This window comes from Macaca nemestrina, unplaced genomic scaffold, assembly GCF_043159975.1.
Source record: "Macaca nemestrina isolate mMacNem1 unplaced genomic scaffold, mMacNem.hap1 Scaffold_65, whole genome shotgun sequence".
Lineage (NCBI taxonomy): Eukaryota > Metazoa > Chordata > Mammalia > Primates > Cercopithecidae > Macaca > Macaca nemestrina.
Window position 1 is genome coordinate 120,822 of NW_027257814.1, and position 25,757 is coordinate 146,578.

Sequence of the window (25,757 nt, forward strand, 5' to 3'; positions counted from 1 at the left end):
CTATGGAGAAGTTTTGTCCTTGTGACCTGTGAATACAGTCACAGGAGAGCAGAATGTTCACGGTGTGGGTGCTTACAGTGTACATGCAGAGTCACATTCTTCACTAGTATAACGTTAAAAAGTGACAAATAAGAGAAAAATATTTTGCTCATTACAACGTCGGTAAGAAGCTGGCAGCACTCTTGTTTTTGGAGGGGTGTGAAGGGAATATTGAGAAAGTGTCATCAACATTAGACTCGCCCACTCTGCAAATCCTGTGCCAGCTGGAGTGAGGACCCCGTGATGGAAAGATGCACCCCTCTTCCCGGAAGGAGTTGAATCTTTGTAGCGCTCAGGACGCATGGTTCATCTCTATATAAAGGCAGAGTGTGAAACGCCGTGGAGGCTGAGAGAAGCGATGTGGTTAGCAAGTATGAGTGAGACGTTTGGGGCTTGTTAGCACCTGGCGTGTGTGCAGCAAGCTTTGCTATCTGCACATGTGTGATTCTTAGAACACTGGCGTCTGGAACCGTGGGGGCTGTCGAGGGCCCCAGCTCCTGGCGGGCTGAGGAGTTCCCTGTTACCACCAGGATAACCGTGATTTTTGAAGGCTGTCACTCAATCCCAAGTCCTGGAAGGGGGCTCCTTTCAGAGAGGAAAACACCCCTAGAGCCTCAGGCAGAATTCAGTGATTTTTCTTATAATGTTGCTTAGATTTCGCAACACATGAAACCAAGAACATATTTCAGAATGCTTATGGTTCTTTTGTAACCATGGAAACAAAGTAAGTTGCAGTCGATGGACAGTTTGCGGAAGCTGAACTGCCTACATCGTGAGCACGGCGCTCTCCCTACCGCCCTGGGCCTTGCTCCGGTTTGCTGGGGAGGCTTTGCAGGGCCTCTTGGCTGGGATACCTCTCTCATGTCCCATGTTGCTACCCCTGGTCACAGCCATACTGCTGGGCACCTGCGACGTGAGGTCACTGAGTGGACACGGAGCCGCGGGGCAGCAGTTGGTCAGGAGGTGGCATCCACATGGTCCGAAACAGGTTTCTGTTCATTAAGAATGATCATTGCAATAAAAACAGAGTGAAAGAAAACTCTACTGACCTGAGAATGCGTCCGCTGAGTTGCATAGGGAAGTGCAGTGAGGAAGGTGAGGGCTGAAAGGAAATGAGGGAGGGAGAGGAAAGGAGAGAAGGGAAGCGAAAGGGGGAGGGCGGATGGGAGTGAAGAGGGAGATGGAGGAGGAAGAAGAGAGAGGGCGGTGGGCAGGAGCCTGGGAAATGTGTCCCAGAGCCGGTTCCTGACCGTCGTGGGTGCGTCAGAGCTGATCTTCCAGGAGAGGTGGCCTGGGAGGGCTGACCCTTAGGAAGTGAGGGCCAGGGGGAGCTGATTTTTTGGCCCTCAGCGGGGCTGTTGTTGACCTGAGATACAGTCGATAGTTTTCCTGAAGAGATCGTCTGCACAGCCACCGTTTGCTGCCAGGTTGGAGACAGAAGTGCTCCTCCCCATGGATTCTTTCTAGTTTGTGGATTTTTCCCAGTTTACCTGAGCAGCCTGTCAGTGGAAATGTCGGGGATTACTAACATGTCTCCATTCTACAGAGCAGTCGACCAGCTTCCAATCCTGTAGTTGTTGGGGGCACCATTCCGGTCCTGTCAGTGCCGGCCCAGCTTGGAAGCCGCAGCCCGAGGTGCTGGGAAACCTGCGGGGCTCTCACTGCCAGGGTTCTGATGGGAATCGAGCGCTGGAAGAAAGATGTCCTTAGGGCAGAGCCTGGCGAGGAGGGGGTGCTGCTGTTGCAGCAGTACATGGAATTTCAAATGACAAATGAAACAAGCTTTTAATTATGACCAGAGCCCTATGCTCTGCGTTTCTTCAAATGGAAATGTTGTGCTGAAATGAAATTGCTGTTAATCGGTTGCCTCATGCAAGACGCAAGACGGAGGGCTGGGAGCAAAGTAGAACGTGGACTTATCTACAACGCTTCCTCCTCTCAGACTATCATCAGTTGGATGGTGCTACACAGGAATATGTGAGAATTCGTGTGAGAAAGGTGATGGGTGCAGACCTGTGTGACCGGCAGGTGTGTGGGGAGGTTTGAGAGAAGCTTTTGGCTGAAGTGATGTCAGATGCAGGTGCTGAAGTGTGATGTCTGTCTGGATGGAAGAGCACACACGCCTCTGGGCTGCGGGAAACAGATAAAGGAGGAGGTGGGCAGACGTGAGTCGTGTCTTAGGAATGGTAGCAATTCAGGCAGACCCAGGATCAGGCTCCCACGGGGGAGGAGTGGATATCAGGACCCAGGGAGCGTGGGGCGGGGGTCATGCCCAGGCCTCTGCGGGTCTTGCTCTTGTGTCAGCAGGGCCCTGTGCTTGCCCTCCTTAAAACTTTCCTGATCCATAAAACGGGCATGACAAAATCCACCTTGTGACACTGAAGCTTAAATGAGATGAGGTACATGGTGTCTTCCTTCCCTTCCTGACACATCCTAGACTCACAGCTATGGTAGCAGCGACAGACTGGATGGAATGCTGGAGCCGCTTTGCGCCTGGTGAAGCCACATGGATTTGTGCAGTGCTGGCAACTGTCTCTGAAAGCCTTTGGTCATGGCAGTGGCAGCCTGGAGTGGCTCTTGGCATACTTGAGTCTGTGGAGTGCAAGGTTGACTGGAGCTCCGAGGCCATTGATACTATCCAGGGGTGAGCTGATGAGGCCCTAAAACATGGGGGAAGGCCGAGAGGACTTGGCTGCCAGAAGCATTGTAGATTTCTGGCTTCGAGAACTGGCTGACTTATGGACATAGGAAGGTAAACCCAGATGGCTCCAAAATTGTAAGTCCAGAAGAAAGGTGGGAGGGTACAATTGCTGACTAGGTCATGGTTGCCCTGTCCCTTTGTTTCTGGCCATCGTTTCTCCTCCCTCCCCCTGCCTTTGTGGGCTGGAGGGCCTGAGCCTGCACAGCGGTCTATTTCATGATGACAATGGCCGATTATTACCCTGCAGTAAGAAGTCTCTCCATTTTATTTGGCAGCAGTAGTTAAATAAATTTAAGGAGTGATGGTGTAGTAGTATTTGTTTTATTTGTGCTTTTTTTTTTTTTAAGTGTCATTTAACTGAATGTTATTTCCAATTTCACTGATCACTTTGAGAGGCCAAAACATGCTTTGATTTGTTATTTTGTGTTTGAGCTAGTTTATTGCCTCACAGGAATGCCAAGTATTCTGTTGTCACACATCATTAAGTATCTCAAATTGTGTTACTATAATACTTAGCTGAATTACCTCCCTTATTTTGGCTTTTAAAAATCTAAAATCTGTGTGAAACACAGGATGGTGCATCTCCATTGAGGGTTGTTGAGAAGTGTGACTTTTCCTGGCATGCTTGAGAATCAGTGACATTATTTTATAGAAACACTTTGTAACTGACAGCAAAGCTAGAAGCTCCTGTAAAGGGCAGAGTAGGCAACGTGTGATGCTTTGAGGGCCACAGAAGTCTCTGCATATATTTCTTTTGTGAAAACTTCAACGTGTAAAAATCCCTGGCCAAGGCTCGGTCGGGGATCATGGTTTGCAGACCCTTAACAGCAGTTTAGCTGAAAGCTGGTCTCCCATGCGGTGAGCAGGAGCCCACCTCATTGCTTCAGCCAGGAAGATGCTGCCCTCATGCTGGAATTTACTTCAAACAAACTTGAAAGCTCTGGCACTGCTGCTCATTTCCATACTGTTGCAGGCTATCTAAAATACGGAGGATGCCTTGGCGTTTTGATTTTGTTACTCCTCTTGAACGGCTCTGAGATGGCTCATCGCGAGTTAGACATTTGCAGAAATGATCAAGCAGAGCTGCAGTCATCTTGCAGATCAAGTGAAGTTTTTTCTGAAAACTCGTTACAGGCTTAAATTTCTGATCCCGTTCCATCCACTGATCTTGTATGATTGGTTTCTTTTTGTACCCATTTGGGTCTATGAAGCGTCTCCCCACCGTGGTAGAAATTTAGCTCTGATATTGTGCGTGAGTCGGTATCCTCACTCCTCATCTGCGAGGAGAAAGTGCTGCAGGTCCTGTGTGGTTTCCATCCCCTCCCTGCACGCGGATGGATTGGGAGGTATTTGTGGTGTGTGAACTTGCTACCCCCAGAGCCTTCTGCTTCATTCCCTGGACCGCTTTCCTCCCTCCTCCCTCCTGACTCATTCCCCTGGACCACACTTCTCCCTCCTGGTTCACTCCTTGGGCCGAACTCCACCCTCCTCCCTCCTGGTTCACTGCCCTGGGCCCCCACGCCTCCCTCCTGGTTCACTCCCCTGAGCCCCCACGCCTCCCTCATAGTTCACTCCCCAGGGCCCCCACGCCTCCCTACTCTCCTGGGCCACATTCCTCCCTCCTGGTTCACTCCCCTGGGTCCCCAATCCTCCCTCTTGGGGGCTTGGTAGTTTCTGATATGCTTGTGCCAGCACGATAAGGCTGAGTGGCAGCTCCAGGGCTGCGGCTGCTCACGCAGCTGTGGCATGAGTGCAGAGAACTGCGGGGATGCAGCTGCCCTTGCTGTGAGGCTTCGAGTGTCATAGTCGATATGGGAAACTGGGTGGGATGTGGATGTCCCAGGAAGGGACAGGAGCCTCCCCTCAGCCTCTGTCAAACAGTTCTCAGCCAGGCGTGGTGGCTCACGCCTGTAATCCCAGCACTTTGGGAGGCCGGGGCGGGCAGATCACCTGAGGTCAGGAGTTGGAGACCAGCTTGGCCAATGTGGTAATTTTTGACGCATTAAGGAAAATGACTCACACTAGTTTGCCTTGCTTTTTAATTGATAATTGGTATACCCCAGTAGTCTGAACTTGTTAAGCAACCATTCTTACCGAAAGACTAATCTTTAAAAGTCTCTTCCTCTTGACACGTCTTTGGCTGCTGTAATCAAATGCAATGTAATCAGCACTGGTTAATGGCTTTCCTTGCTTGGCTAACAAATGCTCCTCAAAAACTTTGATTTCTTGTTATTTTCATTTATAATTATGTTTTAAGCCTTCTAATTTTTCTAGCTTTCCTGCAAGTTGGGAATAACTGTGATGGGTGCTTAGTTTGGGATGTTGACGTACACTCTATGCCCAGCTACTATGCCATTGTGTGAACACTGATTTCTCACTTTCTCATGAAGACTGATTTCACCTAGTTTGGTAAATTCTATTAATTTTAAGGAAGGGGGTGGAATGCAACTGCTGTTAGGAGGCTTTTCTAAGGATCGGGGAAATGTTGCCATGATTATTACCATTACAGAAGGCACATAAAAATACGTGCTGCCTTCAGTCATGATGAATCTGTAAGTCCGCATCTGTGACTGCAGAAAACGGCAGCCCCAAATCTTAAAATCGTGTGGATGCACCAAGCCCATCTGCAGGGCACTGTGGAGCAGCCTGCATTAGCCGAAGTTGGCCCACAAGCCCTGAGGGATGGTGTCTGAGTTATGATAAGGCTCTGACTTGGGATTAAACAGGCCTCCAAATAGTGTGATATTCTAAACAAAGACATGATACTGCCCAGGGAGCCCAGTGGGCACCTGTAGGCAGTGTAGGTGAGAAAAGGTTCCAAAGAAGATTCCTGCAGCTCAGCTAGGAGGATTCTGTAAGGCAGTAGACACATCAATGTTCACATAGGAGTGTTGAGCTATATTCATTCCTTTTAAGCAGCCAGGCTTGTGTGTGTTTTTAGGGGCACTCACATGGCGCCCTTTCCACCCTCACTGCCGGTTGTGCCTGTTTGATGTTGCGGACTTCTGTGTTAAGTGTGTCCACTCTCCAAATGTATCTCTGTCTCTAGAATATTTTAGAGTAGACCATTTATTGTTTAAACGCTTGTTTTTAGTGAGGAAGAAATCTTTAAAATGGGCCATACAGACCCTGCTATAAATGTTGAACAATGGCACGTGTAATGTTTAACACGTAGTGTTTAAAGTAGAAGACAGTTTAATTTAGAAATCCTGTTGCAATGCCAACTTAAATTACGACCATCTGTACACATATGGAAAAGAATGAGAGTGAAGGTACAGAATTGGAATTTTGTCTATTTTGTAGAGATTCTGTAATGTATCAGGTACAAGTCTCACTTCATGATTTAAATGCATGAAGCTGAAATTAGAAAACTTGACAAAAACATGCCTTTGAATAGTGAGCCTTTATCCTCCTTGAAATAGTGATTCATTCACTAAAACGTCCACCTGCAACTTTGTCAAATACATTTGTTGCATTAGTCCTCAAGTGAGCTCAGTTTTCCAGACAGACAGATTATTACTGTTTAAAGTTTGTCCTGATGATGTTGGTGAACAGGGAAAATCCTTTGACGTGGATCCTCTGTGTGTGTTACACATCAGACGCGGCCTGCCCAACCCTCTGCCTGTAACTGGGAACCTTGACTGTCAGGATCATTGTAGAGAACCTTGAGGAAAGCAAAACAAGCCTCTGGAGTAGCAAAAGATGTAGCTGATTTCATGCAATAAAACTTACACATTTTTCTTTAAAATGCTTCCTTCGGAACGTCAGCTTGCTGACTATCTTAGAATCGCTGTAGTCCGCTGACAGCAGTCGTGGGAACAGGTGCATGGCCTGGCTGATGCAGGAGGGTCTCAGAGTGGAGCCACACTCCTGACACTGAAGGAGGGGCTGGAGCCATCACGCTCGTGACACGTGCAGATGGCCTTGGCTGACCTCCAGAAGAGAAAACGTCAGTATCCAAGGAGGAAAAAGTCTATTAATTTCATGAGTGTTTGCCTTCGCAATGGCTAATACCCTGAGTTTGTGGCACCTGCTGTCTCTGGAATGAGGAGTCTTCCCTTCCTGGCAGACAAGCTCTAGATGGGAACAGGAGCTGTGGTTGCTGGATTGAAGAGGTTTCCTTCTTGGGGAGGTGGTCTTCGAGCCTGACATGAAGGAAGCTGTGACTGGCGGGAAAGGGCCTTGGAGACAGTGTATTTACCAGGAGGGTTGGTGACTGAGAACCATCCTGTTCCGAGTGTTGCCATTCTGATTCTAGAGTAAACTTGGGGAGAAACAACAGCCAAAAGCCTCGAGGAATATTCTGTGATGTTGATGACATTTGGTAGATTTGTTGCTGAGACTCTGAAATGAGAAGCCCTGGAGGTGCAGGTCTATCAGGCCGTGGGACGTGGGAGAGCTGCTGCTTCAGGGGTTGGAGTCCCCGTGCCAGAGGCTCAGTCCTGCAGAGACTTCTGCACAGTGGGCAACTGATGCCTCCGGTTGATTGTGAGTCCCCCAGATGAATACCCATGAAAGGTACCATGTCAGCAAAGAGTCAAACTCTGTGAAGCATTCGGAGATTTATTCTGAGCCAAATGAGTTACCATGGCCCTTGATACTGCCCTCAGGAGATCCTAAGAACGTATTCCCAAGGTGGTCAGAGCCCAGCCTGGTTTTATAGCTTTTAGGGAGGCATAAGACAATCAATCAAATAAATGTAAGATGTACATGGGTTTGGTCTGGAAAGGTGGGACAACTGGAAGCAGGGGTGTCCAGGTCATAGGTAGATTCGAAAATTTCCTGATTGACAGTTGGTTAAGAGAGTTGTCAGATAAGGGGATGTGGAGACCAAGGCTTTGTCATGTGGAGGAAATCCTCCAGGTAGCTTTGGAGAGAATAGATTGTAAATGTTTCCCATCAGACTAAGCGTCTAAGTTCTGTCTAATTCCAGAAGGGAGGTAGGGTGATGAGGCAAGTCCGACCCCCCAGCGATCATGGCCTGGACTAGTTTTTCAGATTAGCTTTGGAATGCCCTTGTCAAAAGCAGGGGCTGTTCAGATGGGCAAAGGGGCTTCGAATTCTAATGTTTTTAAAACCAGAAAGTGATTGTGTTTTTTTCTGTGGATGACAGCCAGTGTAGTAATTAATATTTTATTAGCAGATTAATTTGGAAGTCAATGTGTTTTCAAGTATGTTAATTATTAAATCATCAACAAACAGAGAAGGGCTTACTTTGAAACCAGCCTGAGACTCAAGAGGCTCATCAAAGAAAACGATGGACTTGGGAGAACTGATTCACGTGTTTACTGTGCCAAGTTTCAGACATTATGAGAAGTCTGTGCTGATACACTGTGACTTGAGAACTTAAATCTTGATGGACTCTTAAGAGTGAGGCTTTTTTTTTCTTTTCTTTTTAAATGGTCAGTGTTTCTGTCTCCTGTGTTTTGTCTTCCAGCCGCTGAGCACTTTAGCTTTGTGTTCACGTGGCCTTGTTCTCCGAACCACCTGCTTTGTGGCTCCTCTGTCCTGCCCACCTTGATCGCGTCTTCCCTGCCCCGTGGGTTTTATCCCGAGGACTGTTCTCCGCTGTGGGGAGGGGAGGATCAGTGGACACTGGCTTTACCGACTCATTTTCTGTGTAGCTCCCAGTTTCTCAAAATCTTAATTGTCTTGGATTCCCTGTGAAACTGGGAGTCAGGCCTTGGGCGCAGTACTGGGGCAGGAGGGAGAGATGAGAACAGGAAGGATGGGTTTGTCAGGGGAAGGAACCCCTTGCCAAATTCCTGTGTCTGTTTTAGGTTAAAGATGAATGGCCGGATGGTGGATGTCTCACCTGCTGTGGCTGGACCTCGCTGTGCTGAACCCTGAGCAGGGGCCCCAGCAGCTGCCTCCTGCCAGGCCGGGGCCACAGGGCTGGGCTTCTGCCTCTGGGAGGGCTCGTGCCAAGGTGCAAGGGTCTGCACCGCTCGTGTGTGACCTGAGGGGCATGTGGGAAGCTTTTCTGTGCTCCTCACCTGGGAGAAGTTGAGCTCATCTGGGCTAGAGCCTCTGGGGAGGTAGGAAGGCAGAGGCCTGGAATTCCTGCTTTCCCCAGACAGCAAGAAAGCTCAGCGTTGCACCTGCTCTGAGATGCCCTCAGCAGCCATATATAGTTGATTTTAACATGACGGAAGGTGCCAATTAACCCGGCTCTGTGGAGAGCTTTGAGGAGTCCAGGCCCTGGGCCCCGGGCTTTTTAATATGTTCCTTCCTGAACAAAAAACAACAAAAGATCCCTGTGGCTGATGTCGACTGCGTGGGGTAGGACATGCCGAGCTTGGGTGGGGCTTGCCCCTGAGTTTCCTTGGTGCTCCTCCCAGCCCCCACGGACACCAGCCTCTCCAGGCCGAGGCTTGTCCTGTTTAGACCCTCGTTGGTGGGGTCTGTGGTCCTGGATCGAGGGCCCAAGCACTTCTTTCCTATTATTATAAATGATTCACCAGAGATGCACGGCTGTGCCCAAACATCTCACGAGCATGAGATACAGCCAGTGTCGCCGCCGCAAGCTCATAATTCTAGTGGAAAGAGGAAATTTTACTTTTAATGTGCTCGTGTGACTCAGATGCAAATATTCAATTCCCATTAAACTTTCAAGACCTTGAGATCCTCTGAGATTCCTTGGAAAGCCGTTCCTTGGCCCCACGACTAACTCTCCTGTGGAAGGAGGCTGGGGTGGTCCGCGGGGTCTGGGATCCTGCTGCGTTCTCCAGGATTCCTTAGGTTTCATCATTAGTCCCAGCTCTTCAGCAGGTGGAGCTGATTGACTCTGACATTTCCATTGTGTTGTTCTTGTGTTGCCTCAGTTAACTTAGAATAACCAGTATTTACCAGAAATAATTGATGGCGAGATGGGAATTATTGGTGATTCCCTGACATAGGCAGCCTGTATAGATAAGCGTGTTACACGGTGTCTAATTTCTGAGATGTTGGTCCACACCTTCTCAGGAACACACTTTCAGGGGTAGATTCCTGTGCAGGAGAAGCTGCTTTTCCCCGAGACGCGGTGGCGGCTCCTGCACTGGCATGGCAGGGTGGCTGTGTGACTGGGCAGGGCTGGACATGCTCCTGCGCTGGGCGCCCACCTCCGCCCTACATCTGTGTCGAGGGTGCCTGCCTTTGTTCCCCCAGGTCGAACTCATAGAATTGTATACCTTCCTGACACATTCCTGCATAGAGATGATTAGATCTGGGGGCTGAATCTCAATCGGACATGCATGTAGGTAAATTATTGACGTGAATGACTTGGGTCCTCCACCTTCAGGGTCAGGAGGCACGAGGTGGGTTTGGAGACAGCTGCCTGGCCTCAGGAAGTTTCTCTCAGAGCCTGTTTCTTTCTCTAGCAAAGTAAATGATGCCTTCCTCACCGGGCTTAACACATGCTCAGTACTCAGATACTGTCTGATCTTTGTTATAGTTAGTATTTGGGGAACAGCGTGGCTGGTAAGAAAATGTGTTATCTTTACAATTTATACAATGTCATACAAGGCAAGCGTGAAACGGGGACACTACCTTAATCTGAAGATGCTGGTGCTTAGTCTTCTCCTCAAGCATTTTGTTGTCATTCTGGCGTGTGTCAGCCAAGTCATATGACGGTACCGCGTGCGTGATGCCAGCTCAGTTACCTTGGAATGGGGAACCTGAGGCTGCCAGGGAGCATCCCTCCTGCCTCCAGTCCTCGGGGGTTTCTCTCTCTCTCTCCTTCCCTCTGTCCCTCCCTATCCCCCAATCCTCCTCACCACTCCTGCTCCCCTCCCTACCCTCCTCACTTACTCTACAACAGAGGTCCAGACTTTGACAAATCCCAGCTGGGCCTATTTATCGCTTGGCTGGGAAAGCAGAGGGAAAGGGGCCCAGTTACTACAAAAATAGAGAATTGAAATAGAATGTGAGCTACTTTTGCGTCTTGTTTTTTATTTTAATCTGAATATAAAAGGCAAGTGTCAAACAAAATCGGTGCTAACTGCACCACTCAGCTCCGAGTCTGCTTTGTCGGGGCTCCATGGGTTCCCACGCCCTGGCCTTCTCCATGAGCGTCTGGACAAGCCGTGGCTGTGAAAGGAGCATTCAGTTATGGTCCTTTGAATGTTCCAGAGTCATGTTTAATAAAAATCTTCACGTTTACCCACAGCCAAGTCTTGATTTAATAACAGGTACTGCAGGTCTCTGGGTGGGGCTGAGCCTCTGTTTTAGAAGCAGCTGCACCATCTGAGGGGCAGGTCCGTATGGGCTGGCAGGCGGCCTGGTCCTTGGAACACAGGGTGTACCTGACTCAGTCCTGGCAGTGGGGGGCCTTGCAGTTCTAGGATGTAGTGATGCAACCTGTGGCATAAATAAAAAGCCTCATGTGCCCCCATGAGAAGCTGGGGCTTCCCCTCAGTAGTGTGGTGTGCTGTGTTTGTGATCGTGCAGATGTAAAAGGGTGAGGGAGATGTCTAAAAACCAGGCTCCCAAAGACAGCCCTTCATGTCTGGTGCTTTCATGTGTATATGCACACGTGTTTGACGCGTGTACACCTTCACACGTTCACCTCTTTCATGCATGTACACCTGTTCCTGTGTTCATACACCTGTTTCGCGCATGCGCCTGTTTCGCCTGTGTATGTGCCTGCGCGTTCACCCTGTATTGCGTCATACGTTGTATTTTACATATTGGGTATTTTCAGTTTGTATCGTGAGCTTGTAACGACGTCGTGAAGAAAAGAGGGGGCCCTGGCAGCCTTTGGCTCTGAGAAACGTGATGTCACGGGAACAGATGAGACAGCCCGGGTGAGGCCGGCAGAGGCCATCGTGGCCTTGGGAGTCCGTGCACATCCACTGTCTGTCGCTGTGTGACAAGTGACCCCAAAACCTAGGGGCTTAAGGCAACATACACGTACGACTGTACAGCTTTTTCAGGTTGGAAATTCAGGGCAGCCCTGCTGAGCGGCTCTGGCCCAGTCCCCCGGGTCACTGTGAAGATGCTGTCCAGGGCTGCAGCCATCTGTAGGCTCAGCTGGGCTGGAAGTTCTGCTCCAGGATGCCGTGCTGACGTGTCTGCGGGCAGAGGCCTGGTCGTCCACACCTGGCCACTCCCCGGGGCTGCCAAGTGCATTCCTGCCCAGGGCCGCTCCTTTCCCCAGAGACGTAGCAGTGCTGGTCTTATGCCCAGCGTCAAGGTGGCCGGGTCAGGAGCAAAGACTTGTTTCCCCTACTCGGCGGCTACTCCTGCAGGGCTGGGAGACAGTGGAGGTCGCGCAGGAAGGTGTTCGCTGAAGACCGTGCTCTGTGACTTGACGGGTGTTCCTCCCAGGAGAGTGAAATGGAGACTGGACGCCGGAAGCAGCATCCTGCGTGACCCCATGTGTAGTGGGGTCACAGCAGAGCTAAGTCCTTCCTTTACAGATACTTTTCAGAGTCTACCCGCCTTTAGATTCTCTGATTAACGTGTCTGAGGAGGGTCCCAGGAGTCTGCCACCTGCCAGGCCAAGGAGGTTCCCTGCATGTGGCTCTCCCCTGACACCTTGAGAAACGTGACTCGAGAGAATCACCGAAGTTTCCTAAATGAGTCACCTGCTTTCTCTTCTCTTTGCTTTCATGCCCCCCCAGGGTAGGTCAGTCCTGTCCGCCACAGCGATACCTGCATGCTGGAGTTCCAAGGAGATTGGGGGTGTGTCGGGTCCCCCAGGGAGATTCGGTGACTGAGGATGCTGTCATAGCAGCCAACATGTCCTTATTGTTTTCACTTTTAATGAAGTTCAGTTACTAGGTTTTCTGAGGCACAATGATGTCCTTGTGAAAAATTGGTGATCAGGGAAGCAAGCAAGTGTGGGAAAATGATCCTGCCCTTAAATCTAAAAAACGATGAAACAGCAAACAGCCCTGAAGAGCCCATGAACCTCCTCATGGGGCGGTGAGGAGACACCTCAGTAATGGCTTAAAAAAAAAAGTGATAATACTGAAGAAAAGGTAAACTAAATTTTGGGTCTCCTATGGGTAAAGAGATTGTGGTTTACATTTTGGATGTATGCGTTTATATACTTATTTATTTTTCTTTGTTGGATTTAGAATTAGTTGAAATAATTGTGTTTTTTTAATTTAAAAAATTGGGGTATACGAAGTCTAATCCCTTTGTGATATTTCTGTACTGTGAGACTCCACATACAAAAGTGAAGCCCAGACTGTCTGTTTCTAATGAGCCAGAGAGAGGTGGTCATCTCCTACAGGCCGGTCTGGTCTCCAGGCATCTGGCCATCCTCCCAGTCTTGGGCACACCTGCATCACTGGTGCTTCCTGCCAGACTGTGACTCTGCCCAGGTTTCAGGAGCACCCGGAACTGTTTTCCTAGGGGCTCCTGCTTTGTCCTGGCTCCTGGAAGCACAGGCTTTTGACGAAGGACTCTCCCCACTGCCAGGTAAATTGGTGATTGCCCCACAGTCTGTATTTGTCACATGGGGCACAGAGAGTCTGGGCGTGCTGTCCTGGCCCTGGAGCCAGCTCTAGGACTGCCCGGCGGCATTGCCTCCACCCCTCACCTGGGAACAGGGCGGTGGGGAGGAGAAGGGAAGCAGGGTCTTGACCCTTCTGCGTCTCGAGAACACGGGAACACATCGTCCCATTGCCTCACACCATTCACAGCCCAAGCTTGTGTGAAGTATTATTTTATAACCTCCCCTGACAATGATGTATTTTATATAAGCAGCACATAAAGTGGTAATTTAATACCCTATCGAGCAGGATTAAACAATAAGGAGCAGATATCACTGTAGAAAAGTTACTTTATCCGGGAAACATTTATCTACTGCAGGTGGATGTGAATCATGGCTTCCTCCTCGGTGGCTCCTGATGAGCCTGTGAAATTCTGTCCTGTTCACCACTGTTAGTTATAAGCTACACCTTTCCTTCTATGACGTTACTTACAAGCTCTACCTTTCCTTCTATGATGTTTATTTCTTGCCTGTTCAGCACTGTTAGTTACAAGCTATACCTTTTCTTCTGTGATGTATATTTCTTGAAGGCATGGACTAAATCCTAATTCCACAGTATTCGATGCACATACTCAAGAGATACTTGTTTGAATGAATGGATTAATAGAAAATAGAAGTGGTGACTTCACTTTATTTCATTATGTCAAACTTTGTCTACACGGAAAATTTTATGGTCCTTTGGAAAAACAGGGCCTCTGTGCAGGGTTGTTAGAGATTGTGAGAATGCCGCAAATGGCTCTGTGGCTCTAGGCTCACAAAGGGCTTGAGGGACTTGGTGGCGCACCTGTGTTGAAAACTGAGTTCTGCAAATCCATTGGAGTGACCTGCCAGCACCAGCACACACAGCCCTCCTTCCCAGTTGATTTCTGCACAGAGGCTTCTTCTGAATGCCCCAGGTGAACGTGGGTTCAGCCAGCACTGCTGGGCTTCCACAGCAAGCCAGGGTGCTGCAGGGACGAGAGAGAAGAGGGGCAGGACCAGGATCTTCCTGGGCCCCAGTGCCCGTGTGGGGACGCTGCCTGGCCTGGCTTTTCTGGGGGAGGTCAGGGAAATGATGGCATGGAGGGACTGTTGGTATGAGTCGCTTGCTCAAACATAGATCCCAGGTCTGTGTGGGAGGCAAATAGAAATTTATGTGGGTATCATCAGTAACATAGCAAACATGGGCTTCTTCACTAGGGTGGCTGACCCTCTTGCTCATCTGCTGAGCAAAGGCCCGGCCCGGCCCGGCCCGGCCTGGCCTTCTACGCCTCCACAGTGAGCTTTTCTCAAGCTCTGTCCACTCCATGGAGATGGCCGGAGCCAGGGCAGATATGGGGTGTTTTCCACTTTTTATTTATTTTTTCTTTTTTGAGATGGAGTCTTGCTCTGTCGCCCAGGCTGGAGTGCAGTGGTGTGATCTCGGCTCAGTGCAAGCTCCACCTCCCAGGTTCACGCCATTCTCCTGCCTCAGTCTCTCGAGTAGCTGGGGCCACAGGTGTCCGCCAACACACCAGGCTAATTTTTTGCGTTTTTAGTAGAGTCAGGGCTTCACCGTGTTAGCCAGGATGGTCTCAATCTCCTGACCTCGTGATCCACCAGTCTCGGCCTCCCAAAGTGCTGGGATTACAGGCGTGAGCCACTGCACCCGGCCAGGTATTTGTCAGTTTTTGAAAGCTACATTTAAAGAATGAAATAGACCGAACAGAATTACTTCCTTTTGAATATTTAATACTCAGTCTACCAGAACACTTAAATATAGTTAATGTATTCAAATAATAAGAAAGAACTTTCCCTCTGTTCCAAAGAAAAAGTATAAACAACCTTTTACTTGTCAGGGATTTCACTATGTTTCTAAAAAGCCAGCAAGCACTTTTCCTGAAATAGACCCATCTCTTCCTCTGCATAGACCCTATGAACATTTTAGCTACATTTCTGCTGTATCTTAATGTGATAGATTGTAGAAAATTCCTTGCTACTGGAACTTCACGATGCTTTCCTTTGAAACATCAAATAGAAAGTATGGATAGTAAATCTCAGACTAGTTGCAATTATCAGTCTTGGTAGAGCTGCAACCCACAGCCTCTGTCAATTACAACAGAGTGTGTCTCCCCAGCAACCCGGATTAGATTGCGGACCAAGCCAGGCTCACCCAGGATTCAGTGCAACGTCTTTCAAAGCTGTAGTCACTGCCCCTGGAGGAGACTTGAGAATTCCTCCCTTTGATGCCTGTGCATGGCTGTTCTCAGATCACAGCAGCTGCAGCAGCATCTCAGAGGATGCCAGCAGGGGTGTCCTGGGTAGTGACACCACGGTAGGGGCCTGCAGTGTCTGAATGAAATGGGCCGTGAAAGTGAGCACCCTAGAGGAGTCCACAGCCACGTTTCAAAGGTGCAGTGGCCCGAGGTGAACCCCAGAGCACTGAGGAGCCTGGAGTTGACCTGTCACGACTTCATTGAGAGAGCTGACTGAATTCCGTACCTGTGCGGGCAAAATATGGCCGTTTGCGCTTGGCCCCTTCTCAGTCCAGGGCTAGGGAGGTTGTCTGCACAGCTAGTGGGAGCTTAACTTTGTGCACACTCGGGGTTGGGTCCCACTCCTTTCTGTGAGCCCAGGGAAGATAGACATGCCGAGCTCTCCTGGAAGAGGGCCCTGACGAGCGGAAGCTGAGCTTCAAGATGGTCGGCCTTGTGGTGTGCGTGGCGGGTTCGGAGTCGGTGTGTGCTGAGTGGGGGCCCGGCTGCTGCTGTCGCTATTGGGCTCAGCAGACGCTGCGGGGGACGTGGCTCCTGTTGTACTTGGTGGTTTTCTCCTCACAGGAGTGGGTTTCCCTGCTGTGAAGGTGTCGGGGCTGTGACAGGCAGCCTGGCAGGAGGAAGACGCTCGTGGGGTTGTGCCCCGAAGCCCCCTTCCTCTTGAGGAGCATGAAGGGGGTTTGGGACCCTGCTTCCGGCTGCGCTCCCTTGCTAGGTTCTTGGCCTCGGGGGCCAGGAGAAGCTGAGTACAGGCCTGAAACCTGGACCCCTTCCACAGCCTCCGTGGCGTTTGTGGTGTTATGCAGGACGAGGCCCTTGGAACTCCAAGCCCTACCCTGGCATGCCCGCCCACTGGGGCGTCTTGGGCACCTGCTGTGTGCTAGGCTCCGTGGTGGGGTGGGCGGTAGCAAGGGCTGTGGGGTAGAGTGGACACGGTACGCGGATGATGAGAAGCGTCAGGGAGGCAGTGAGAGCACAGCTGAGACCTGCAAGGAGGGGACTGGCTGTGGGTGTTGGGGCTCAGGGAGCTGCCTCTACCCAGAGCCACAGTGGCCAGTGAGGGCAGAGCAGGGGACCGAGGCCCAGGGAAGCCGTGTGTATGGTTCGCATCAGGTGTGCAGGTCTGCTGGGCTGTGCGGCCCTTCTCAGTCCTGGCTGGGTCTGGGGTCCCAGAGGGAACGGAGGGTCTTTGCATCTCCCTTCTCTTGCTTCCCTGCTGCTTCCTGGTCAACGGATGCTTCTTTTTTTTTTTTTTTTTGTTTTTTTTTTTTTGTTTTTTTTTTTTGTTTTTTTTTTTTTTTTGAGACGGAGTCATGCTCTGTCGCCCAGGCTGGAGTGCAGTGGCCGGATCTCAGCTCACTGCAAGCTCCGCCTCCCGGGTACACGCCATTCTCCTGCCTCAGCCTCCCAAGTAGCTGGGACTACAGGCACCCGCCACTTCGCCCGGCTAGTTTTTTTTTTGTATTTTTTAGTAGAGACAGGGTTTCACCGTGTTAGCCAGGATGGTCTCGATCTCCTGACCTCATGATCCGCCCGTCTCGGCTTCTTTATTGCAACTCTGGCAGTTATTCTGCATATTAAGAGGAGTTTCACAAAATCATAGGGGGAGAGGCGGACTAGGGATTCATTTTTTTTTTCTCCCCCTGATTTTACACGGAGCCTTCTACTACCCCTTAGTGTGGAGGCAGAGTGCAGATGCTCTACAGTTCTCTGTCCAGGAAGAGAAGAGCTGATGGGAAGTCACAGATCTGATCATTGCAATAGCACTGACATTTTTAAGTGGGAGAATGCTGATGTCTATAATAATCAGAGTAAAACTTCAGTAGCTTCAACATAAAGATTCTGAGATGATCTTAGAGCCATTTCGTCCCTAGATCCTTCTGCAGTGTGGAGTGTGACATCTCTACCAGCCTCTGGTCAGTGGCCGCCTGGGGGTAACTGAATGCTTGAAGTGTAAATGAGAACTTCTAATTTTATTTAATTTTAGTCAAATTTAAATAGCTATATGGCCCGGGCACCGTGGCTCATGCGTGTATTCCCAGCAGTTTGGGAGGTCGAGGCGGGTGGATCATGTGAGGTCAGGTGTTCAAGACCAGCCTGGCCAACAAGGTGAAATCCCATCTGTACTTAAAAATATAAATAAAATAGTCAGGCGCGGTGATAGGCACCTGTAATTCCAGCTACTCGGGAGGCCGAGGCAGAAGAATCACTTGAACTCGAGAGGCAGAGGTTGCAGCAAGCCGAGATCGAGCCACTGCACTCCAGCCTGGGTGACAGAGGGAGACTCTGTCTTAAGAAAAAAAAAAGATTTTAAAAAACCCTACATGCCCCTAGTTGCCTCTGTAGGAGACGGCATGGTTCCAGAAGGTAGACTTTGTGTTGAGGACTCTGCAGCGTCAGGCTGGAGACAGTCTCCCTTCCTAGCAGCGTGGGCCCCTGGGCTGTTCTTCTACCAGAAGGGATGGTGGCGTCTCTGGGAGGTATCTGTAGACTCAGATCTGTGTGGATTAGTGACTTGTGTTACTCACAGATACTTAATTTTATGGGTAAATAAATACCTGGACTGGCTGCAACTTCAGGGCGAGATTCGGGAGTAGGGAGTGAAAAGTGACGACGGAACCCTGGGCTTGTCCTGCTGCCCCCAGGACCCGGTCGGGGTGCCTTCTCGTCTGAAGTCCCAGCACGTGGTCAGGGTACCCCTTGCCTCAAGCCCCCAGGAAGTGATCGGGGCACCAATCCCCTCTGAAGCCCCAGCACCTGGTCGGGGCACCCCTCCCTTCTGAATCCCCCAGCCACCTGGTCGGGGAGCCCCTCCCTTCTGAATCCCCCAGTACCTGGTCGGGGCGCCCCTCCCTTCTTAAGCCCCCAGACCCTCCTGGCCTGCGGTGCTGCTTCTCCAAATGCTGTCCTTGGCTGTTTTCCAGGAGTCACCTGCACCAGAGCAGGCTGCGTGTGTCATTTCTTGTCGGATCTGGGGTGACGGTGAAGCTCATTTATCTTGTCTTCCTCCTCACGTGCCGTATCTCACCTGTTGACTGTCTGAGTTTGTGTGAGTGCGTGTTGTGCGTTCTCAGGCTGTACTCGGTGCTTAGGTGACAAGAACGTCTTAGAGCAACGGACTGTCTGCTCCAAAGGACGCTGGGCATGAATCGAGACACAGTTTACTTGTGGGGTTTAAATTTCCTGGGTGTTGGAGGCAATTAAGGGGAAACAAGGTCTAAAAAAGCCCCTGCAGATGAGGAAGGCAATAATGAAAAAAATTACTCTATACACACTTAGCAGATGATTGACTTTGTAGGTGAATTTTGCATTTCGGGAACTACTAAAGCTACTGTTTGTAGGGATTCCTTGATGAGCTTCTTGTTTTCTGTCTAGAAAGTAAAGTGGATCGGTTTTGCCTTTAATGCTGACTGACTAGAATCTACTTCCTTTTCCCCCCATTCACGTTAGGGTGGGGATTGGACTGGAAGAGCTGTAGGATCTCTTTATTTCTGATCTTAAATGAATTTTTTCTTCAATGCCCGGTTCTTTGGTTTGGGAAATGTGCTCAATTTGTACCGTGCTTTAAATGTACACAATGGTCGAAATTGCTACTTTTCTTTAAAGTTAGATATAACATCTTAAGTAAAATGTCATCTATAAATCAGGCACAGTCTGGGACCTGGAGACCCCTCTTGTCACTTCCTTCCAGCTGTGTCTTCTTCCCTGGCCACATTGCCCCTGGCCACATCTCCTCCCCAAACCACGCCGTGTCATCCGCCCACCACCTCACCTCTGGTCACAACACCTCCCTCCCGGCCACATCACCTGTGGCCTCACTGCCTGCCTCCCTCCTTCCTGGTGGCCTCCGTGGCTCCCACTGTCTGCCCTCCCGAGGGTCTGTTCAAGGCTCCTTCCCCGTTTTCCACTCCTGAGTGGGTCTCGGGGCCTAGATGTTTCACAGGATGCAACTTTCTTCCCTTCCAGCCGTGGGTCTCTGAGCGACAACTCCAGAGAGGGCACTAAGCTCTCCTTACCTACCTGGGGGGCCCTGAGCCCTGACCACCGACCACCAGGGCTTTTCTGCAGTGTGTGGGGCAGAATCATGCATGAATTGGACTAAAAAGATGCTTCCAGGAATCCTTGTTTTAAGTGCACTGGAGCAGAGATGGGGAGAGGGGACCACCTGGTTTGCTCAGAATTTGGTCCTGATCACAGCCAACATAAGCACCTCCTAAATGAAGCATTCCACACACTGATTTTACACATGACGGTTGAGATGGCTGGAAAGGCTTCACACAATGAGTGAGTTTGAGCTGCATTTGAAGGAAGAACAGGTCCCTGTAGGTGGAAATGAAAGGTAAGCGTGACCCAAGCCATCAGCAGCAGCGGGGGTGGGGTGGTGCAGACTCCCCATGGATGGTGGGCATGGCTGAAATGCAGGAGAGGGCAGGGGTGCGAAGGAACGGCAGGGCGGCAGTTAAATCCCCCTGCAGAGAGGGGACGTGACTGAGATATTATCACATGTATACAACTGAGAGATGATTTGAGGAGGATTTCTGGGAGCCTGTGGGAAGAGCACGTGGTCATCATCAGTTCTCGGGATCTCTTTTTATGAAGTGAAAATAGTCTTGCCTCTGCCTATCTTGTGAGCTGTTGTGACGATCAAATCAGATAATCTTCAGCGAGCCTTGTAAATGCTAAAGCTTATGACAGACTGTTCCAGCCCCCTTGTCTCTATCCTCCTTTCCTCCTGAGTAACGTGAACCCTGCTGGGTACCTCACTATCTGCCTGGTTTCCTCCTCCATAACGTGAGCCTTGAGTACTTGCTGGGTACCTCGCTGTGCACCTTCCTTAGTAACGTGAGCCCTGAGTATTTGCTGGGTACCTCGCTACCTGCCGTACAGCTGGCTGTAGAATTGTCAAACGCACTTGGCTGGCACATAAGCAGAAGTGCTCGCTGGGCCTTGGGAGGGCTTTCTGACATGTGGGTGCCTTCTGTTCCCTGTTAGGCTGGAGCTGCAGGAGCCCCCCTAGACCAGATAGAGGACCAAGGCTGTGGCCTCGGGGTGGGGGCTGGGGGAGCTCCCTGGGTTTATTGTGTGGGTGAGAGCAAACTTCAGTCCCGCTGTGGCATTGGGATTCAGGGTTCCTTCTGGAATGTTCTGAGTGAGAAACAGGAAGTGTGCACAGGTGCGTCTTCTGTGGATTTTATGGTTATCTCTTGGGAGAGCACTGGTGCCTCTGAACTATGAACCTGCAGAACCACTTCTTCCACTAACGGCCGCCTTTATATAAAGAATGACTTACAAAAGATGCCACTTCAGATGGAGGTATTTGCAGGTGTGGCCTGAAAAATGAACAAAATGACTTTCATCTCAAGGAAAGTACCTTACATTTTTCCCAATGATAGACATTTGAGCTTTCCAGTGAATATTAAAACATAAAAATCTTGTGTCCACCACTTTCTCATGTGACCAATGGTGATACTGATGTGGGGTTTTTTTTTTTGTTTTTTTTGTTTTGTTTTGTTTTGTTTTGTTTTGTTTTTTGGACATATAATGAAATGTGGAAGCCGCTCATAACTCTGAACCAGTATTTTCTAACCAATGTGTGATTACAAAATCGTGTGCTGGTAAAAGCCATTCAAGTGCAAGACGGACCAGTCGACTTAGAAGGAATTGGGGCAGAAAGGCCCGTCGACCAGAGCACAGACTCTGTGTTGCAGACAGCCTGTACGGAAGTGCCACTTGTTACATTTGGCAGCAGAGAATACCTAAAATGATCTGAAAACACAATGAAAATACTGCTTCCTAATTGTATATCAGTATGGGGTCGGACTTTCTTCATAAACTTCAGCCATGGCTCTGCAGCCCACTGAACGCAGATGCAGGCATGAGAATCCTGCTGTCTGAGGTGCAGAGATGTTAGGTGTTTTCACAGTAGCACAAACTGTTGCCACGCTGCTGCTTATTTTGGAAAATGGTTTCTTCTTTAAGACTGTGTTAAGATGTAATGACTTTATCCTTGTAAAAGAAACTAAATTATGTTCTTTTTTTTTTTTTTTTTTTTTTTTTTTTTGAGACGGAGTCTTGCTCTGCCACGCAGGCCGGAGTGCGGTGGTGTGACCTCAGCTCACTTCAACCTCTGCCTCCTGAGTTCAAGCGATTCTCCTGCCTCAGCCTCCCTAGTAGCTGGTACTACAGGTGTTCAGCACCATGCCAGGCTAATTTTTGTATTTTAGTAGAGACGGTGTTTCACCATGTTGGCCAGGCCGGTCTCGAACTCCTGACCTCAAGTGATCCACCTGTCTCTGCCTCCCAAAGTGCTGGGATTACAGGCATGAGCAGCCACCACTCCCGGCCTGATGAGAAAGCTTTTTTGTGCTCTTTAATAAAGTGCAAAGGGTTCCTGAGACCCAAAAGTTTGAAAACCACTGGCTTAAACCGACAAAATTGTCCATGATTCTTCAGTGTATCTTCTAATCTGTTGATGGAGAGAGGACAGCAAGGGTTGCTTTACTTTTTTCCTTTCACAACTCAATGGTGCTGGGACAACTGGGGTATCCACATAGAAAAGGATGGACTGGACCCTTCCTCACCCTACACGCAAAGCTCAACATGGTTCCAATGTAAGGAGCTGACTGAGACCCATTCTGTCAGTCTGCTGGGTACCATAACGGACACCACAGACCGTGCGACTTAGACAATAGCATCTTATTTCCTTTTTTCTGGAGACTGGAAGCCTGGGATCAAGGTGCGGGCAGGGTTGGATTCTCTGGGGCCTCACCCCATGCTGTGTAGACAGCTTCTTCTCTGTGTCCTCACAGGTTTCTCTTACGTGTATGCAGCACTGAGGACTGTGTCTAAATTCTCTTAAAAGAACACCAGTCATACTGGATCAGGCCCTACTTTTAAGATCTTATGGGACCTAAATTGCCAAGTTAAAGGCCCTGTATGTAAATACAGTGACATTTTGGGTTTCCGGGGTTGTGACTTTAACATGGAATCTTGGGGGAGGGGGACAGTTCAGCTCATAACACCTTTAGGGGAGAATCCTGGAGAAACTGTTAGGTTGGATTAGGCAATGTTTCCTTGGCTGAGACGTCTAAAGCTATAACAAGCAACTGAAGGGAAAAAGACGGTATCAAAATTAAAAACGTTCAATTCAGAGGATACTATTAAAGTAAAATGACAACCCACAGAACAGGATACATTATCACGATAAGGACCTGATATCAAGAATATATTCAAAAACTCTTAGTAAAAATCCAATTTAAAAATGGACAAAGGATTTGAATAGACACTCTCCAAAGAAAGACATATAAATGCCTTAAAAAGCACATGAGATGTTTAGCAGAATTCGTCATCTTAGAAATGGAAATCAAAACCACCGTGAAATAACACTTCACAACCACCGTGATGGGTGGGTAAAACCCCAGTATTGGACAGTGACATGTTGGTGAATTGGGGAAAACTGAAATCTTGATATATTGCTAGTGGGAGGGGAAGTAAAATGGTGCAGTTGATTTGGAAAAGTCCGACAGTTCCTCAGAAAAGCATGAAATCACCGTACGACCCAGCAATTTCACTCCTAGCCATATGCTCAAGAAAACTGAAAACATTTTTCCAAAAAGTATGTCATGCCTGAATCTTCACAGCAGCATTATTCATAGTAGTAGAAACAGTCCAGGTGTCTGTCAACCGGTCACTCACTGAGATTCCACTCACCTTAGACGTGAAAGATGTCAGCACCGAAGGTCACACCAAAGGTCATGCACTGTACGATTCTCCTCACAACAGGTGTCCAGAATGTGCAAATCCAGAGAAAAGGAAGTTGGCTGGTGATTGCCAGGCGCTGGTAGAAGGAAGGAGCCAGGTGCTGACTCTTAATGGGTTCAAGGTTTCTTTGGCCTGTGGTGAAAAAGTCCCGGAATTACATACTAGTGGTTGATGTGCAGCTTTTAGAATACGCTAAAAAGACTGAATTGTATTCTTTAATATTGGGGCTTTTGTGCTTTGTAAATTGCTTTTCAATTTAAAAAGGAATTCAAGAAGTTATTTGGTGTTGATATGATAGTATCCAAAACAAGTTACTATGTAACTCACGTCCCCAGCGTTAAACTTCATTTTCTGAGGATCTTGAAGTGTTTGAGGCTAGGAGACACAACGATCCTATACTGTATGTTACACCCCATCTTACTGATTTCTATCTCACATAACCATATTCAGGAAAAACCGACATGTAAATGTGAGCTGAATGCTATGCAGAGGCACATTCCTCTTACCCGGATGATCTTTAGTGGTACAGTAAGAGATGAGATCATAGCAACGTTAGTTTAGTTAGTTTAATTTCCATGGCAACAGGAATTTGGCACATGGGATGAGTTAGATCTCCCTGCACAGCTCCTAACGGGGTTGCCCATTTCTGTGTGGTGTCTGTGTATATTCTCGCTGTGGAAATAAGTGATAGCACCTGCACAAACACTTGTCCAGAAGCGCACACGAAGCTGGTGAAGGCAGAGGACAGGCGAGAGGGAAGCATGGCTCAGCCCTGGCAAAGAAGACCGTTATTCCAAACGCAAAATATTCAGGAACACAATCCTTGGGAAGACTGGTGATGTCTTTAGACCTCACCACTATCGGGTTGTATCTGTGCAGCCAGTTACCAGAGCCGCAGAACGGCGTGTGTTGGTATTGGTGTCATCACTCAACGATTCTGACTTTTCCTGGTGCTGAGGATGACTGCATATGGCAGAAGCAAAGTGCTAATCTAGCACAGGTCATCATATCCAAGTTCTTTTCTATGAAGGCGGGCAGGGTTAGGAACCACCCCACCCCACCCCACTCCCCAATCCTATAAGAACTGGGATCTGATGATCTGTGCTGTCGAGAGAGGCAGGGTTAGAACACCTCATTCCTCAATCCCATTGTTGAAAATAATAGTTGGATTGGGAGGGTTTTTACTCCTAAGGTTGAAGCCGTGCATTTCTGGAGCCTGGGCTGTCAGTCATGGTGGCTGGGGAATGCTGGGGCTGCGGTTGTCTGGCTGCCGGTAGCCCTGCTGGTGGGTCCTCCCTCTTTGACACCGTTCATTTCTGAAGCTTGCTTTCCCCGGTGTTGGAAGTAGCAGCACTGGAAGAATGGCCGCCTTCCTACAGTGAAGCTCTGGCAGGAGAGGAGAAGATACGGAGCGTCTGTTCAAGGACGTGACGTTCTGGGCACCGCACCATGCGTTCTGCTTCTCAGCTGTGCCTCCTGGTTGATGTTACCATCACCTGGCATTTCCCAGGAGGTAACTCGCGAATGCCACACTGATGGAACAGTGCGGCTCGAGTCCAGGGCCGCTGGAGCACATCAGCAAGGTCAGGCTGGACGCATGTGCTTGCTGACAGGAAAATGACAGGAAATGTCATGTCAGTTCAGGAAAATGACAGGAAATGTCATGTCAGTTCAGGAAAATGACAGGAAATGTCATGTCAGTTCAGGAAAATGACAGGAAATGTGTTTGCTGACAGAAAAATGACAGGAAGACGACAGGAAAGAGGCCCATGAGGAGAGGAACCAGTAGATTCAAGGCAGTTAACCGAAGGAGCGAGCCATCACAGGCTGGGAGGACACCCCAGCCACAGTGGATGTCAGCGGTGGTGGCTGGACTCGGGGTCCGTGAATGTTGCATGATCGAACGTGTTTGGTACATTCTCAGCTCCTGCCCAGGTGCCTCCCAAGCATCGGGTGTTGTGGCTCCCCACACCCTTCCCATCTGTGTGTAGCATGACCACCACCTTCCTACCGTGTGTTTGTCCTATCACGGCTGCTGTGCCTAACGGATGCTTTGCTTTCCAGCTACTTTCCTATAACCAAAGCCCTTGAACGACTTTGCGTTTCAGAGACGACAGGGTATTAGTTTTTCATGATTGCTCTGAGGATTTCCGAAAGCAAATGTAACTTACAGGATGGAAGATATTGGAGACAGTAATTATAGATGACTTTTCTCAGTTTTTTGATTGTGGTAAAGTTACACAGCACTCTATTTTTAACTGTATGGTTTTGTGGCATTAAGTGTGTTCACACTGTCGTGCTGCGATCACCGCCATCCATCTCCAGAACTTTCTGGTCTCCCCACGCTTGAAACTCGGTCTACCAAACACTAGCTCTCCTCCCGCCCCAGCTCTGGTAAGCACTACAGGTTGCTTACAAAATAAGCTTTTTCAGTAAGAGAAGGGGCAAGGAAAAGAGCTCTAAAGACTGTCTTGAGATTTGAGGAAGTGTTTTAGGTTTTGTTGTGTGGTTCCCGGTGTAAAGGAACTATTGAAGACGT

The 25,757-nt window shown here is 49.2% G+C and overlaps 2 protein-coding genes across 24 annotated transcripts in view; one reads left to right on the forward strand and one right to left on the reverse strand.

Moving 5' to 3' along the window:
* Positions 1 to 25,757, forward strand: part of LOC139361584 (disco-interacting protein 2 homolog C-like) — a 200,868-nt gene that overhangs the window by 102,780 nt on the left and 72,331 nt on the right. The gene's annotated exons all lie outside the window — the stretch shown is intronic.
* The window catches only part of LOC139361583 (disco-interacting protein 2 homolog C-like), a 247,759-nt gene continuing 234,972 nt past the window's right edge, over positions 12,971 to 25,757 (reverse strand). For 12 of the 16 annotated variants that reach the window (XM_071090166.1, XM_071090167.1, XM_071090179.1 and 9 more), the window contains one exon: positions 22,706 to 23,350. In XM_071090166.1, the coding sequence (XP_070946267.1) occupies positions 23,169 to 23,350 (182 nt within the window). In that variant the 3' untranslated portion in view covers positions 22,706 to 23,168. Of the gene's footprint in view, positions 14,171 to 14,808; positions 14,880 to 19,643; positions 20,788 to 22,705; positions 23,351 to 24,657; positions 24,825 to 25,757 lie in introns of those variants that run through there. The other 4 variants (XM_071090173.1, XM_071090171.1, XM_071090170.1 and 1 more) reach the window with 4 other exon arrangements.